This window comes from Ailuropoda melanoleuca, chromosome 15, assembly GCF_002007445.2.
Source record: "Ailuropoda melanoleuca isolate Jingjing chromosome 15, ASM200744v2, whole genome shotgun sequence".
Classification (NCBI taxonomy): Eukaryota; Metazoa; Chordata; class Mammalia; order Carnivora; family Ursidae; genus Ailuropoda; species Ailuropoda melanoleuca.
The window spans coordinates 19511255-19528973 of NC_048232.1; the positions used below are offsets into that span (position 1 = coordinate 19511255).

At 42.7% G+C, this 17719-nt stretch overlaps 1 protein-coding gene across 1 annotated transcript; it reads right to left on the bottom strand.

Annotated features, from left to right (window-relative positions):
• Nucleotides 1-629: 629 nt before the first annotated feature.
• SKIDA1 (SKI/DACH domain containing 1) lies at nt 630-11577 on the bottom strand. The gene is made up of 3 exons (XM_034644352.1): nt 10966-11577; nt 4206-5028; nt 630-3321 (listed from the first exon to the last, which is right to left on the bottom strand). Exon 3 carries the CDS (start codon nt 3206-3208, stop codon nt 788-790), a length of 2421 nt encoding a protein of 806 aa, XP_034500243.1. The 5' UTR covers nt 3209-3321; nt 4206-5028; nt 10966-11577; the 3' UTR covers nt 630-787.
• Between the last annotated feature and the right edge of the window lie 6142 nt (nt 11578-17719).

A 17719-nucleotide genomic window follows, 5' to 3' on the forward strand; every position in this document is an offset into this window, starting at 1 on the left:
GGGTGAGAACACAAAAAGGACTTTTCCAATTGCAAGGAGTATCTGTAAAAGTAAAATCACATCCTTTACGCCCCCAAAAAGCAATCTCATATTTATTTTACTCAGTATATATGAGGCAGCTTTTACCAGCATTCAAGCAGGACTCCCCAATCTTTCCACTCAAAAAAAGAAAGGAAGGAAGGAAAGAAGGAAGGAAGGAAGAAGGAAGGAAAATTAAGTGCAACTACTCTTGGAGAAGGAATGAGGGGAGGAAAAGGAAAAGATATCCCACAAACAAGAGCTCCAGAAAAGAACATTTTGGGCTCACAGAAACTTCTTTCTACCTCACTGTGTAACCATGTAACCTAACAAACTTTCACTGAATTAACAGTTACACTTTCAGGTCTGAAATCTAGTGCATAAACTTAATGGCTCATTGTAATATTTATTATTCAACCTTTTGACATTTATTTGTAGCAGTTGAATTGAGGTACCGGGTGCATTATTAGCATTGAAACAGTAAAGTGTTCCAGCTCTACCTTAATAACTGAGTTTTACTTGAGTCTTTAGCCTGAAGTAGTCTGTGGAATGTAAACCAACCCTTCTCCCACCCCGCCCCCACCCTACTCAAAAAAAAAAAAAAAAAACCCGCAATGGGAAAAAAGTAATCCGATTTCTGTCTTCAAAATGCGATAAACCAGGGCTCCAAAAGGGGTGTAACACATTAATGGACTTGTACAAACCATCCTGTGCCGTTTACAACAAAAGGAAGGTAATAGGGTTCAAGAAAATATCTTCCAAAACACTTTTATGAATTAAATTTCCTGAATTTGTGACTAGGTGGAAGAGGTATTGCAGAACCGCCCAGCTGCCATTTCCATATAGGATGGGCCTTGTGAGGAGGTTGGGAATCCTTAGTGGTGTTTAAGGAATACGCCGGCCACAAATCCCCATCCTTCCCAATAATGAGTGATGGTGGACAAGGAAAATTTGCCATGAAATTAAATGGCCTTTTCACTGCTGATGCTACATTGCTGGCTACCTTTTTGCGTCTGTTTATAACTGTAAAATCATCCAGTGTTCCTTCATGTGTCTCAGTTTTACCTGTAGGACGAGGACTTCTAGCTGATTTCAAATTTGGTTTGACTGGAGGAGTCTGAAGTACAGGTCGCTTTCCCAGGACTAGTGTCCGGTAATTTTTTCTCACCCTGGCACCAAATTTATATTCCCCATCCTCAGGTTTTGGAGAACCTAAAGTGCATGAAAGGCCCTGACTCTGAGCCAGTGGATTTAAGGAAGGAGTTTCTTTTTCAGGGCATGCAAAACCTTCTTCCTTGGCTGTGGTGAACAAGGCGTCCTCTTTACCTTCAGTCACACTGTAAAACTCACCCTTTGTATCATTGCACTCACACTTAAGCTGATTTGTAATAAGGTCAGGTTCATATTCTTCATTAGCACTACTGTCTTCTACTTTGATTTTAATATTGTGCAGAAATGGCAAGGTCTTGTCTCCTGGGTTAGCGTAGGGAGTCTCAGCTTTCGTTGCTGCTCTTGCTGCTGCACCCACCTCAGAATCAGTCTGTGAAGAGGACAAATCCGTAGCAAATTCAGCACAATGAGGGATTTTGGAATCTTTCTCTGAATTTGCTGCTGCTCCTGAAGAATCATTATTTAAGAACCTAGCAGCTATTGTGCTGTTATCTGCACAGTGTGTAGTAGGACTTGCTTGTAGGCATTTCCTTGCCTCTCGGAGTATTCTTTGTTGTGGAAATGCATTGTTTGTCTTTGGGCTAGGTGAAGAGGCCCCCTCGGCCAGGCAGTTAATTGTCAGGTCAGTTCTCTTTACAGTACTGGAAATTTCAGAGTGTGGGAATGTAATCTCAGAGACCCTATCGTTCCTTATCTCTGCGAAACAACTCCCCAGGCTGGCCGGGCAGTACACCGGAGACGCTTTGGGGGCCCAGCCCTGCAGATTCCACTCCTCCGGCGACTCCGCTTTGACACTACTCTTGAGGTCGGGAAGTCTGCCGGCATCCTCGAAAGCAGCGGGTTTGGTTGCAGCGGCGGCGGAGGCCAGATGGTACAAGAAGTTGGCCTGCGCCTGCACGCTGGGAGGCTTGCAGAAGCTGGTGCGTCTGAAACGGATGCTCTGCACTGACACTTGGCTGGAGCCGGAGCTGGAGTCCGACTCCGTGGACGAGTCCTCCTCCTCCGAGCTGACTTCGCTGGAATCCGAGGCCCCACTGCCCCCCTCCTCCTCCTCCTCCTCCTCTTCCTCCTCCTCCTCCTCTTCTCCCTCCTCCTCCTCTTCCTCCGAGGACACCGAGTTGCTGGAGCTGGACAAACTGGAGCCAAAATCGGAGTCGTTGGCTGCATGGTCCGAGTAGGAGCTGGACTCCGAGTCGCTGCTACAACTCTCGGGAAAACTGCCGAGATGGGGCTGAGGCCGGTGGTGATGCGGGGGGTGGTGATTCGGCGGCGGCTGCTGGGCCCGGTGGTGGTGGTGGTGGTGGTGGTGATGGTGGTGGTGGTGGTGGTGGGGAGGTGTGCAGAAGCTGTTAACCAGATGAAACCTCTCCAGGCAAGTGGCCCCGGCGGAAAAAAAAAAAAAAAAAAAAAAAAAAAAAAAAAANGCAGTTTCATAGTTTAGAGAGGGTTTGCAAGGCGAGCGCACGATTTCCGGATAGTGCGAGCCCGGGTATTTGCTAAAAATCTGAGGTAGATGGGCGGCGGGGCGCGCGGCGGCGGCGCCCGGGCGCGGGGACTGCGCGCTGATTGGCAGGGGCCGCGCGGCTCCGCTCAGGCCCCGCCAAAGTTGGTGCTTGTCCTTCCAAAAACCCGGGCGGGGGCTGGCGGCGGCGGCGGCGCGCTCTGGCGGCGGCGCCTTTGTGGCCAGGGCCCGGCCGACCCTCCTGCGCTTGGTCTTGAGGACACGCTCGGTTTTGCAGGAGGTGTAGAGCGCTTCCACGTCTTCCCGAGAGATGAGCGTGCATTTGGCGGCGTGGAAGGCGATGCTGTTGATTGCCTTGAGTTTCCGCAACTCCTCCAGATCGCAGTGGTGCTTTTTCACTTTCAAATGATCCATGCGCTTGTGCACGGTCGTCCTCGGGATGTTTTTCAGCAGATCCGTGAAGACTTGGGAGAGGGCAAACATTTGCTTTCCTTTAATGATGAGGTAGCCGAGCCTCACGCCATCCACCTCTTCAAAACCTGACTTCAGGTCTCCCATCTCGGGCACTAAATGATCCCCACCATTTGCAGTAAATATATACGTGACGCATACATACACATGTATATATGTTAATCCTCCACCAGATGCTGCGTGTGTCTCAAGGCATCCTGCTAATAAAATAACAAAGACTGTTATTCCCGGCGAAGGGAGTGCCAAACTCTAGGCGAAATTATTGGAAAAAAAACCAAAACAACAACATGAAATTACACTGACTTGATTCTTGCTTTTTTTTTGGTTTTCGTATTTTTTTAAAAAGAGGGAAAAAACCATCCGGTTTCTGATCTGCCAGTGTGTTGGTCTAAGTCCCCGATGCAGATCAGTACCTGGGCCCCTCTATTCCTTCCTTCTCCATTGGAGCACTATGATAATGGAATGTGAAGGGAGAAAGAGAAAAGAAATGCAGCTGCTATTCCCGCCGCTGCTTTAGCTACAAATAAAATGACAGAGTGAAGTGAGCTCGTCCGGAGACACCTTCATCAATTAATTCCCCTAAAGCCAGCGCTGATTGGACACTCCTGACAGGTGATGCAATAAAAATTGATATTCCACCCCTTCCCCCCAAAATCTCCCACTAATTAGCATACCCTTATACTGCCACCTCCCCTCCCAAAGTAAATAATACAGTCGGTATATAAATCTTTCCATTAAACTATCGGAGCCCAGAAACAGCCTGACTCACAGACTTCATCTGAACCAGTGTGTGTACGCTTTAAAAAAAAAAAAAATCCCTGTATATTCGCCTTTAAAGGAATATTGCCTATTTTTTCTTTATTTGCATTTTACCGCTGCAGCTATTATAATTTCAAAGAAAAGCATTTTAAAAACATTATCAAGCCTAAATAGACATACCCCACCCCCTTTTCCTTTGGAAAATGGAGCTTAAGCGAAAATGTGCAGAATAGCCTGGTATTTCCCTTCTGGGAGTGGGAGAAGGAGACCGGCTGGGAGCTCCAAAGTTAAACCCGCGCAGTGAACCACCCCAGTACAGACTTACGTTTTGAATTTCTCTCGATTTTCCTTTTTTTTTTTCCCCCTGAAATGCCTTTTACAACCAGAAACAAAGTTATTTGACCAAGGAAGCAGTTCAAGGCTCCAGCTCCGAAACACTGTAACAATTCAACTGGATTTTGGTTCTCTGCTGGGGGGTGGGGTGGGGAGGAGGTAGTTTCACGTCAGACCCATAACAAAGCATAGATAAGCCAGAAATGTGTACACTTTTCACAATTAACCAGGCTGGATTGGAGGCGGGATCGTCCTAGAGTCCCCACCTCAGTCTTTGCCAGGGTCCTGTTCACGACAGGTCAGAATTCCAGGGAGCGGATTGTTTCTGCAGCAAAGAAAAGAAAATGTAAAACGCCCAAGGTGCTTCCAGAGGTTTTACGTAATAACGATGTGAAGAAAGTGCTGATGTACGACGCAGACTATTTCAGTGGTCTATGATGCTTTCGGTTGGTAGTTTAAATGAATCTTCCACAACTCTCATTTTTTCCATGAAAGTCAAGCATCTGCTTTAAAAAAAAATCACTTTGGATGAGTATCAATGTTGTTTAACCTCTTCTTAGTCAAGTTAAAGCATATTTTGGTGTCATTTCCAAGAATATCCAAAATATTGCCAAATGAGACAAGGGTCTTCCCAGCTGCATTACCAGGATCCCAAGGTGGTTTGTTGGCTCCTTTGCAAAATTCGGCAAAATCTTCTTAACTGTTCGGGGTTTGCAACTACAGCATAAATGCAACCCAGGCATTTATATGTTTCCTTGTTCCTCCAAAAATAGACACATCCGTGTGGTTAAAAGAATAAACGGATATTTCTGAGCCTGCAAGAAAAGAATTGTACAATAATTTCTTCCTTCCCATTCAGAAGTTCCAGTTTCCCCTGCTCTGGTCTGGCTAGCACAAGCAGGTATGGCTCAAAATAAAGAAAGAAAGAAGAAAAAAAGATAAAAACAGAGGAATCAGACTTACAAAAAGGTAGTTTGCATGAAATCTCAGCCATAGTTCCCCACCCCCACCCTCATCTCCCCAGTAATTTCCCAGGAATTTTGAAGAGAATTGGGAATTTCAAGAAGTGCATCCGGAAATTAAGGAAGTCTATTTAAGAGAGTCTGTAACTTAGAGGTTGGGATTTGAAAAGTCAGCCCTGGACTACTGTTGCACTCAGCACAGATGTAATCGCCGCTCTTCAACTTAATCAATGTGTGTACAAACCACGATGTCTAGTTCTTGCCTTTGAAATCTAAGGCTAGCATTTCCATCCAAGAAATCAGAGCTACAGCAAATTACATTTTTGTCCCTTGAATGAGAGAAGGATCATTGAATGGATCTCGTGATATTTCAGGCTTTAAACGTAACCGAGAGGCAGCAATGAACAATGCCTCGTCACAGCTAATACCATCCACCGAGTTGGCTTTCTTTTGCATCTGGATCTATCACACCGCGTTTTTCTCTTTCACTTTCACAGGAGGCAAAATGCAAAAGGTTTAAGCAGAAAGCAAAGTTTCCAGAAAAAGCAGATGCTGGTGTTTGTTTTTTAAAGTAGAATGACCAGAGTCTTTCCACTGCCAGCGACAATAATGTCGTTTTAAAATTCCTCCTGATGCACTTATATACTGGCAGCTCTCTTCCTCCCACCCCACCCCCGTCCAATACCCCTCCTCCGGCTTTGAGATTTCGACCAAAGAGTCCAACAGCCAAGAAATAGTAAACTCAGAAAAAGCCTTTGAGAAGACATTACAAAAGGTTGGCTAGAACGTCCTTTTTTTTTTTTTTTTTTTTTCTTATTTAGATTTACACACACACACACACACACACACACACACACACACTCCTACTCCTGCACATGGCAACATGATTTAGTAACCTTTTCAAAATTACCTCTTTTTGCTCTTCCTTCCTCTCTTTCCATCTTTAAAATACTGGCAATGTAGGTGGTTTTAAGAACGTATTCTTAAATACGTATTTTTAAAAATAAACTAAAGGTCCAATCTACTGGGTCAAATAGAGAAAAATAAAGACCAGAGGACTTTGGAAATGTGTCTCTATATACAATTTATGCAAGTATCTTTATATGTACACTCCTACACTTTTACACTTATAGATTTTTAATACTCTTATTACATATCTTTCTTCTTGTCTAATACATTCTTTTGTTCCTTTAACTTCCCCATTATTGTGTGTGTGTGTGTGTATGTGTTAAGGCGTGAGTGTGCGCATTCACACGCATGCACACACACACACACACACACACAGAATGTGACAGACAGCTTTCTTGTGGCCATCAGCACACGTTGCATATCCGGGGTCTTCTCCAGGCACATTGGGGGTCGATCCCGATAAAAAGATCTAGCAGAGACCCCTGAGCGCTCACACATGAAAGGCAGGGGACTTTAAGATGGATTTGCATGCACACAGGGGATTTCGATCAATAGCTACCAACATTTATGGCTTAGATTATTAATGTGAAAGCTGGCCAAAAGAATAGGAATGAAAAATTAAAGGTGTCTGTTATCAATTATGCTTAAAGTTATGCAATAATTTACTTACTTTGCCTGGATGTGCAGATCCAGATGTATAAAGTACTATTCTTCAAAAGCCAGGGGGTTTCTTTGATAAATTTGTTGACCATGTCAGCCGCCTCAACAATCAAAGATGAACCCAATTCAGATGATGGACTGTATTCAAATTCTTTTTTAAGAAAAGATATATCAACTTCTATGTTTCTCAAATGCATATACATATGTTGGCGGATATGCCCAAATTAACATTTATGTGTGTATCTGTCTCTCAGAATATAGAGAATTACTAACTGAGAATTTAGGCATATATATGATAAGCACTGAGTTTGTTAATTACATGTAATTATTTACTCAGTGAGGAATGCACAATCTACTCACTATCATATAAAATATTTTAGTTTTGAAAACAAAACTGGTTGCTAAAGGAAAATCCTCTATGGTAAAAACAGAAGTATATTCTTAATGTCCACTTACTTCTGCATTTGTTGTAAAAAAAAATCAGTACTTTCAGTTTTTAAAGTGATGGGCTATGAAGGTATGAACATATTTGTCTTTACTTATCCTGTATGAATGTGCTAAATTTACCTTCGGATGTTCTATTTTGATTTATTTTCACTGTATTTTATGTTTAAATACCATTGCAATTCAGTCTGACCTCTTTCCTCTGGAGCGAAGTAATGCACACGGCATTTACAGTCTTTTAAATGGTTAGCTGGGAAATGCAGTAGCAATTTGCAGGAGTAGTTTACTAATGGGGAAAGTTCTTTTGAAAACCTGAAGGAAAACCTAAGAGTACTTTTGCATTTCTACACTACAACTGTCATATAATTAAAGTATTGAAGAGCATTAAAATAATCCTCTTCCTTCCAAGCTTTCACCCATACACATATAATTTAAATGAGGATCATCTCCCCACATTACCATCACCACCACCTAACTCTTCACCATATACATTTGTTTTACTGATTGCTGGGCACATTTGTTCAAAGAGAATTCAGAGAGAAAAGACTGAGGGACATCACAAAGGCCTGAACAATGTAAGTATACTGGTTAGAAGAAGAAAAGAAGCCCCTTGTACTGTTAGCCAAAAGTAATTATAACACTTACATATAACACAATCCAACATAATAATATAAAGGCTCACACGGCTGAATTAATTTAGGATATAGGACAATAAAATCTTATGATAATCAACAGTTCCTCACCTAAATTTATCTAAGTTCACATGTTCTCTACTTTTTGGGAGGGGAAATGAGAATGGAGGAGGAAATGCTAAATTAAGGAACAGGTTAAATTATAACTTAGTATATTTTGCTTAATTTTTTTCTTTTTGTTTCATCCAAACAAATCAAGGCAAGTCTCCAAAAGGGCCCATCCTTCTGTTCTTAGGCATTTTAAAATCCTGTTTTTAACAGAAGTTTGGGACACAGAATATATGCCATGTTGTCTACTGACCCATAATCAAAATGCAGTGACCTTCTACCCTTTTTTTGCCCCCTGACCCATCTTGAATTCAATGCAGGCTTTATAAATTTGCAAATCCTTGGAGGTAAAGGGGTTTTTGTGAGGCTTTGTTCTGAAAAAGCCCTTAAGAGTGTACTTTCTAAATTAGACAAAGGTAAAGCAACAAAACCTAGTGGACAAGATTTTATACAGGTGAGCAATAGACAACTCTTTAGATAACATATATTGCAAGCTAAAAAGCAGTTATAAATACAGGAGACAAAAAGGTTATACGCTGCATTAAATTAGAGTGTGGTACAAATCTCTTTCATGATGTAAGAAATGGTTAGGCCACAGTCTTCCTGCTCTCCTCATCTCAAGGGCTGTGGGGGACTTAGTGACCAAGGAAGGAATGGGGGTGGGGGGAAGGGTATAGAGAGAGGGGAGGGAGGGAGGAAGGGAAAGAAAGAGAGGAGTGAAAACTGATCTGAATCTACAGGCACATTCCCTTATCTTTCCTGCTATCAGCCAGTTTAAAGGACACCATAATTATGATGGTGATAAAACAATGCCTGCTTATGTGTGCTGAATAAATAAAGAATGTTTACAGCTAAAGAATCTTTTAATTCCAATTAAACGCTATCAACGAAAAGCCACTTTTCCTACTGCAACAGCCTTTCCCCCCAATTATCTTGTTTTGTTGCAATATTTTCCTATGAGACACCAGGGCTTCTCACAATTGATCCTGAATGTAGAAAAAAAAATCTGAGAAAGTAGAGTTCAATGTTGATATATTAAATAATACACAAATATCAAGACCTACAATTTATTTGTGTGGCCCAAATTTTTGTTTATTTTGCGCAAGGGTCAAACATATAGAAATTGAAGTGATGACACTGAGTGTTGAGGCCTACCTATAGGCTGCTGAAGCCATACAGAAAGTCTGAGCACCCATGAGGGGAGAAGGGAAACATAAGACATGTGGGGCCTGATGGTCTCTGGAAAGGGAATCCTCTGGTTCTGTTCCCCTGGCTTCAGCCCAAATCCTTCTAGGAGCCCTGGAGCCAATCACTGTCTTCCACTGCAGCAGCTACTGGGCGCACACAAAAAAGCGGGAGATCAAAAAATCCCAAGTTCGCATTTATAGATACACAAGGATCATTTCATATTCATGACTTCAACAAATCACATCATAATCAGATTTAAACAAGGTTTGGGCAGTAATGCCCACCGGGCTGGGCACTAAACACCGACAAGTATCACCAACAACCGGAAAAGGTTTTTGTTTTTTGTTTTTTAATTTTTGGAATTATAGAAGGAAAATTAAGTCTTTCAACTTTGAAAAGCTTACTTTTTGCTTTTGAGGTCAATTTTGACACTAACAAATTTCAAATAAACGCCTCTCTTTATGTCATGCCACAACATGATAATGCAAACTTCTATTTCCTTCCGTTTTCAGTGCTAGTGGTGTTTTGTTTGTGTTTTTGAAAAACACATGACATAACAAACATCGTAGAAAACGCACTGGTTTAGTTAAATGCCCTTACAGACCTGCCTTTTAACTCCATCTGTCTAAGTAGCACGTTGCTAAGTATAAACTAAAAAAAACCAAAAAACAAAAAACAAAAAAAAAAAAACAACTTTACTCGAAGAAATATCTAATATTTCTTGGCAAATCCTATTTGGTGATGTGGTACAAAAATACAGCGGTAAAAAATTTCAGGGTATCCATAAGTTTTCTGGGTAGTTGCAGGCCCCTTTCCTTTTGAAAGTTTGGAGCTCCAATACCCTCGATTCTACTGGCAGAATTAGGATGGACCTAGAGGGTCCTAAACGTGACCGATTCACTAAGGCGGGGGGCTACAGCTTGCAGCAACGTGCTCGGCAACTTAATCCTACGCTAAAAGAGGGCAGAGAGCGAAAAAGAATGGAATACAAACTCTCCCGACATTCGTAGTTACTTTCAAGGTGGATTGTGTATTTTAAGGCTGATGGGAACGTCTGGTTTTTGGAGCAAAAAGAAGAGAAGGTAAGTGTTTGTCCTTGTATCCACCAGTTCGTAGAGAAACAATGAAAAGAACAAAGGGAACCACTTCTCCATCTGAACATTTTATCTTCCTCGGTTCCAAGCCAAAAAGCCTGCGAGGGGATTCGCCTTCCTCTATCTTGGGTAGTTGTGGCTAGGCTTGTTGAACTAAGAATGAGAAAAAAGTTGAGCGGCAGTGTAAATATAGACTAAATAATAATAATAAAGGCTTGCTGTGGCGAATCTCCACAGCGCCAGTCGCAGCAACTTACCGCAGAAGTTGCTAAATGCATGAAGGCAAAGCCCAGGAAATAACCTTTACATTACAGATTTCGAACTCGGTTATTTAAACAGCCTTTCTTGCTGTTTGAAAGGATTTCTGCGTACAAAATCTTTACGTACTGTCTGTGGCAAGGGAGTGGTGTACTGTTCTGCTCGAAAAATGTTCTCTACTGCTATGTGGAAAAGAATTTGTAAAAAGGAAAGGGGATAGCTACTGTTTGCTAATAGAAGTGGCAGCGGTGGCCGGGAAAGGAGAGGGATTCGTATTTAAATGTATTTGCTTTGGGGTACGGTGGTTATCGGTAAGTCTGCCTTTGTGGGTCTCTGTGGCTAAAGAGTAAGTGACCGAGTGCCGACGGCATTATATAAATGGATTGGTGTGTGGGGGGAGCCCCCGAAGCGGTCGAGCACGTGAAACATACATTTTTTTACTGCCCCCCAAGCCGCGACCAAGCCCCCCTCCACCCCACCCCAAATCCGTATATTACCTGCCCAGTTACAGTGACACATGTTTATGTTTATAGTCCTGGTTTGTAGTAGTGTCAAGAGCCGCAGCAAGAGGAGGGGGAGGAGAGAGGAGAGGGAGGAGTAAATGCAACCACCCCCACTTGTTGTTAAAGCAAATTTACTGCGTTATTGCAAGCCCGGTACGGGGGGCTGGGAAGCGAGTTGAGAGGAAGGGTAGAGTTGGGTAGTGTGTTGGTGGTGGAAGGGGGGTGGGGTTAGGAGATCCGGGATGGAGCTACTCTCTCCAGCGGCCCGGGAAAGGCAGCTCGGTCAATAGGGGAGCATGCTGGCTTGGTCGAAAACAAAAAGGTTCCTTCTGCTCGCTGCGTTCACGTGGGGGGCTCTGCTCGCGGGGCTCCAGGGCCCTGACCTCTGACCCCGGCTCCTCTCCGCGCTCTCCCGGTGCCGCGCGGCCACTTTTTACCCAGGATCCCTCGCGCGGGCCGCGCTCGTGCCGAGCTCGAGTCCTTCTTAATCCTCCATTCCCCGATTTCCATCCCCTCCCCCGCCGCCAGCCCCGGGGGAGGATTCTCCGGCTGGGAACCCCCGCCCCACCCCCACCCCGAGAGCCCCGGCCGCGGGGCCGCAGTGAGGCCGCGTGGGGCGGGGAGGGCAGAGCGGGCCTCCCCTGCCGGGCCGGGCCTGCGGGGGAGGGGAGGGAAGGGGATGATGGGGAGGAGACCCGAGGGGAGGGGGGCCCGGCGGCCCGGCCCCGGCGCCCTGCTGAGGCCTGGACCTGTTGACTGCTATTGGTCCGCCTGTCCCGCGCCCTCTCCCTGCCCGCCGCAGCCCCGGTCCTTCCGCGGAAACGTGGGGAGGAAACAAGGATGCCTGTTCTCTCCGCCTCCCTCTAACTTTATGTTTTCTTGGGGGATGAGAAAGCAAAGTAATCTCATCCGCTGCCCCATCCTTTCTCATAAAGTACCGTCATGCGCGGGCCCACCGCCCTCCCGGCCCCCGCTATTTAAAACCTCCTCTCTTTCCCTGGCCAGCTACTCTGCTCGGAGCCCGAGGGCCCTGGACGCCCCCGCTGGGCCTCCCCGCCCCCCCTCCCGCCTGGCCCGGCTACGTCCCCAGCGAATTGTGTTGCTTTTCTTCCCTAGAAGCTCCCTCGTCCACGTTCCACTTTTTTTCCGTCCCAGGAGGCGTAAGATAAAACCTCTGATTTGCTGCGTGCTGCCGGACACATTCTCTGCCCTCTCGTCAAAACGCATTTGATGGAGAGTTTAAAATAACAGTATTTAAAGGAGGAAATAAAAAGAGAGGGAAGAGTTCTTTCGCCGGTTTGGACGACATAAATGCGTTAAAATTTAACAAAATACGAAATGTATTTAGAGTTAAAGGGTTTTATTGGATTTGCTGTATTTCCTTTTAGATTTTGGATTTCCCGAGGAATATTTTCCAGAGGGAAATAGCAAATTAAAGTGAGGGTGGAAGTGAGGCACTTCAACTACTTCTGGAAAGAAAGGAGAAATTTTTAAAATACATTAACGAAGTAGCGGGAAGGCGGCCGCAGCGAAAGCTGGAGTCGCCGAAGGAAGCGCTGCGGTGTNTCCCGCGCCCTCTCCCTGCCCGCCGCAGCCCCGGTCCTTCCGCGGAAACGTGGGGAGGAAACAAGGATGCCTGTTCTCTCCGCCTCCCTCTAACTTTATGTTTTCTTGGGGGATGAGAAAGCAAAGTAATCTCATCCGCTGCCCCATCCTTTCTCATAAAGTACCGTCATGCGCGGGCCCACCGCCCTCCCGGCCCCCGCTATTTAAAACCTCCTCTCTTTCCCTGGCCAGCTACTCTGCTCGGAGCCCGAGGGCCCTGGACGCCCCCGCTGGGCCTCCCCGCCCCCCCTCCCGCCTGGCCCGGCTACGTCCCCAGCGAATTGTGTTGCTTTTCTTCCCTAGAAGCTCCCTCGTCCACGTTCCACTTTTTTTCCGTCCCAGGAGGCGTAAGATAAAACCTCTGATTTGCTGCGTGCTGCCGGACACATTCTCTGCCCTCTCGTCAAAACGCATTTGATGGAGAGTTTAAAATAACAGTATTTAAAGGAGGAAATAAAAAGAGAGGGAAGAGTTCTTTCGCCGGTTTGGACGACATAAATGCGTTAAAATTTAACAAAATACGAAATGTATTTAGAGTTAAAGGGTTTTATTGGATTTGCTGTATTTCCTTTTAGATTTTGGATTTCCCGAGGAATATTTTCCAGAGGGAAATAGCAAATTAAAGTGAGGGTGGAAGTGAGGCACTTCAACTACTTCTGGAAAGAAAGGAGAAATTTTTAAAATACATTAACGAAGTAGCGGGAAGGCGGCCGCAGCGAAAGCTGGAGTCGCCGAAGGAAGCGCTGCGGTGTCGTAGGCTGGAGGAGGAGGAGTGCCAGCCTGGGAAGGGGAAGGAGGCGCGCGGAGCCGCGGGGCGCGGAGCGGCTGGGCGGGCGCCGGGCCGGGCGGCGGTGCGGCGGGCCGTGAGAGCGCGAAAACGCGGGCGGGGAGGGCCGCGGTGGGCGGGGGCCGGGCGCGCCGCCGGCGCCGCCGAGGAAACGGGAGCCGGGCTTCTCTAGCCTGGCCGCCCCCATTGTTCGGCTCTCTCGCTGCAGTTTGCTGTACTCCGAGCGCGTCCTTCGCGAGGGAGGGGTCGTGCGGCCCGATTCGACCCCTACCCCCGCCTCCCCGAGCTCCAACGCTCGGGCCGGGTCGGGTCGGGTCGGGTCGGCGCCGCAAGTTTTATTATCAGACTCGGCCAGCGAGGGGTTTCCAACTCAAGACCCTGTAGAAAGGAGGCTTTACAACATGCCGCTAAATTGGAGGAAGCTGGGCAAGCCTGCAACTCACACATTAAAAGAAGAGGGAAAGCAACACAGATCTGTTTATAAAGTGATAACTAGATAGAGACAAATGTGGACTATTTTTTTCTGGATCCGGAAAGTTAGAGCAGATTATATCATTTTAAATATCTTTAATGTATGGATACGAAAGTGAATGTCGGGGTTCAAAGGAGTTCGGAAAAGCATGTTTCGCTGTCTCTATTTGTTATTATTCAGCTCTTTGTTGTATACAAAGTAAATTTTAAAAGCAGGGGCTGAGCTACCCTTAACAAAAACAGGCTTGATTTCTTAACCTGAAATGCATTTTCAAAATAACAGTGAAATTCAAAAGGGAAAAACGTGTCATTTGCTTTTAAACCACGTTTTGGAAACAATTGCAACCCACCTACGAAACACCGCCTGTTTTCCTTTGTGAGACATGTGGAAAAAATATTTCTGGCAAACGTCACAGTTCTAAAAAATGAAGATTTCCAACAAGTGCTCGCGAGTCTTGAAGACAAGACCAAAGTTATCGTGCGTGAAAACTCAGGAAGAAATAATTTCAATCCTTTATCCTTTGGCCCAAACCTTACTAGGGCAAGAGGGTAATTTTAACTTAGATTTATAATAGACTTTGCGGAAATTCCTTCTAAAATACCCATTACTGGTCTGTGTATGATGCAGCACTGTTTCCCAAGGTGGATTTTAAAAAACCAATTAGAATTGATCTCTAATGGAATATTATATTTACACGTCATCATGAAAACATCATTTGACAAGAGTTTTGAATTACAAGAAAGAAGTTAACAGATGACGTTCATAAATAGCATCTGTTTGAAAAGAACCCTTAAGAGTCAGTTAAAGGTAGTGGTGATTGTGATTTTGCATTTGAAATGCTATAGAAGTGGGGTTTATTTTTTGCTTTTGAACACTTTCATTTTGTGGATCTTCTTCCTTAAACTTGCATTTCCTCATGGAAATCATTCAGTTATTTCGAGGTATACGGAGAAACTCTTCTATAAGAAATCATTTGAAGTGTTACTATGGAAAGGTTTGAACAGAGAAAACATTGGTGTTGAAAATGAGGTATTCTCAATCTGTTCGTTCCTTCCACACTCAACCTCCCACAGTCCCCCTCCCTAACTACTTGGATTAGATTTACATTTTTTATTTATAAGTCTTCGAATATTTAGAATAGCTTTAGAAGTTTATCCGCTATGTAGTTGATTGTAGAAGGTGAATGTCTTTACATCTTTTAGTGTTTCAGACATTTTTTGGTTTCACTGAAAATAAAAAAAAATGTGTTACAAGTCATGATATACTTGTGAGAAAAACAACAAATGGGTGGAAAAAAGGGCATGAATGGGGGTGGGGATGGAGAGGGCTAAGTAGCATTCCTGGTCAGTCTTCGTAATACCTTCCTTTAGTATTATGTCATTATATTTTCCACTTGTGCTTGTACCAAAGATCATTGCTTTTCTTTTTTTTAATTAAAGAGCCACCATATAAAAATTGCCTACATTCGGGCTCTTAAGCGCCACAGTAAAGTAAGACTGACAAAAAGTGATCGGAGGTTTGTGTGTTTAATTCGCCAAGAATGTTAAGCTTTATAAGATTCATCCTATAGGGCCATGTTGGACCTTGGCACTGTTACTGTACAATTTCAAGAGATAAATATACACATTATAGATTTTTAAACATCTAAGATGTGATAGGCAAACTGTTTATTAATTGAAGAAATAAAAAAATGAATTTGTCAACCTCATTCTTTCTGGGACACAATGCAGTTAATTAACATATTCTTGGGCTTGTTTCTGGATTTGCTAAGCAGTGGCTCCTTTCAGAGAGGAAAACATTTAAATCTTAAAAAGTTATCTTCTTTGGTGCAAATAGCATTTAGCAACTCAGTTTAATTTCTTCTTCTTTTTTTAAGTCCAAGATTTGTTTTATTTCTTTCAAGGTCTCTTCCATTGCAAAAACTGATTTTCCTCTTTTCTATGTCCAGAATCTTTTCACCTACATAACCTTATTGTCTCCTATAAACAGACACCTAAAAATGTCACTTTTATCACACTTTAATTATAACAGAAATGCATATCTTCAGTGTCAATAAAAAAATGGGAACATGGACCTCACACTTCTTACGTTATATTGATGATTCTCTGAAAAGTCAGACACTTAACACCCTTAAGTATTGTTGGATCATGGAAAAAAATAGTCCAACTGTGAAGTGTTATTGAGGTTTATGCAATGTCTAGGAAATCTAAAGGCATCTTTTAGATATTATTTTTCTACTGGTAACTACATGGTATTTTACCCAAAACGTAAATACAACCAATATATATCAATTTTATAGCAGAAGGAGTAGCTCTGGAGCCAAACACAAGATTAACCAAGCCAAACCGTTTAAAGTAAATATTAGGCCTTGATTCTTAAAATTATTTTAAAATTTAGATTACATACAATTTAAATTTCAGAGTTACCTAAACTTTCCAACATTTAAGTGTATCTCACAATAGTATTAATTGTGATTGGTTCTAAGCTAGAATCTGTTTTGTAAGAAAATGATGACTTTTATATGAAAAGGTGATTAACATTTGAGGGCTACTTAAATATAGACAATTCTGAATTACCCGATAAATAAAAACTCTTCACCAATATTAATTTCAACTATTGAAAATCTTTAAAGAGACCAATTTATCTGAAAGTTTCTGTTAATCATTAGATTTTTTAGTTCAGTTGAATATAAAAATTAAGTCTTGCTTTGAAGAATAAGACTCAGATTGCAATGAACTTTTAAACACAAGAATCGTACATTAAATGAATATTTATCGTGGGCCTACTACGTGCAAGAGACTTGCTACGTTGTATGGTGAATTAAAAAAAAATCACCTGGTAAAATCAACATGCTTCATTAAATGGAATTTCCCCAAAGCCATTAACAGAGTATCAATTGAAAACATAATTGAAATGAATACCTTTTAGTGAAATTTCTAATAATACTCCATAATATAGGTGCCATGTGTGTGTTTGTATCTAGTATAAAGACACAATACTCACTTATTGTGAGATTAATAAAACTAGTTTCAGGAGTACTTCAATATTTTTATCATACTAGCATAAATACATACATGGCTCATAATAAACTTTTCATGTAAAAAGCAGGAAACTTTGGGTACCAACTGAGCAAAAGAAAATTTTATTTAGGGATTCCTTTATGTAAAAGAGGATGTATCTGAAAGTTTGTACAGATCATAAGAAATTGTCTTTTTTGCATTCTCCAAATAATTTATTTAGAAACAAGATTATGGTTTCTGGTGAGGTTTAGTCGGTGAATGAAATCTAATAATTGCTTTTCATTTTAAAACCTTGGTATCAATTGCTTTTTGTTTTAAAACCTTAGTATCAGAGCCAATGCAGAATTTTAAACACTTTATGGAAGTTAAGAATCTGAGTTAAGGAAAATGCATTTAGTCTTAACATCATAGAAATATACCTCAATTTCTATGCCTCATTATAGAAATATACCTCACCAATGCATATAATAGACTAAATACAATATGCACAAACAAGAAGGGAAATAAAACTTTATTTTAAAAGGGGGATAAATACAAGCAATACCAACCTATGAACCGAATTTGGTTTTAAATATTTCTTTCATAGTATCTACTTACGTAAATGGTTATTGAAAAGGAAATCCAAAAATTTGGTCCCTAGGTTGAGGAATAAAGAAAATTATAAGAAGATATATTACCCATAAAGAAAAAAAAATACAGTTTCCCATTATAGTAGGGTTAGAGGTTACATCATAAAATACTTTACTTGAGTTTTTTGTGGTTTGCCTCAGATGATTAGTTCAGAGAAATAGATGAGCCAGTACTGAGTTAGCTGCTGTTATGTGAAGAATACTGGGGACAACAGGGTTTTGTTTTATTCTACAG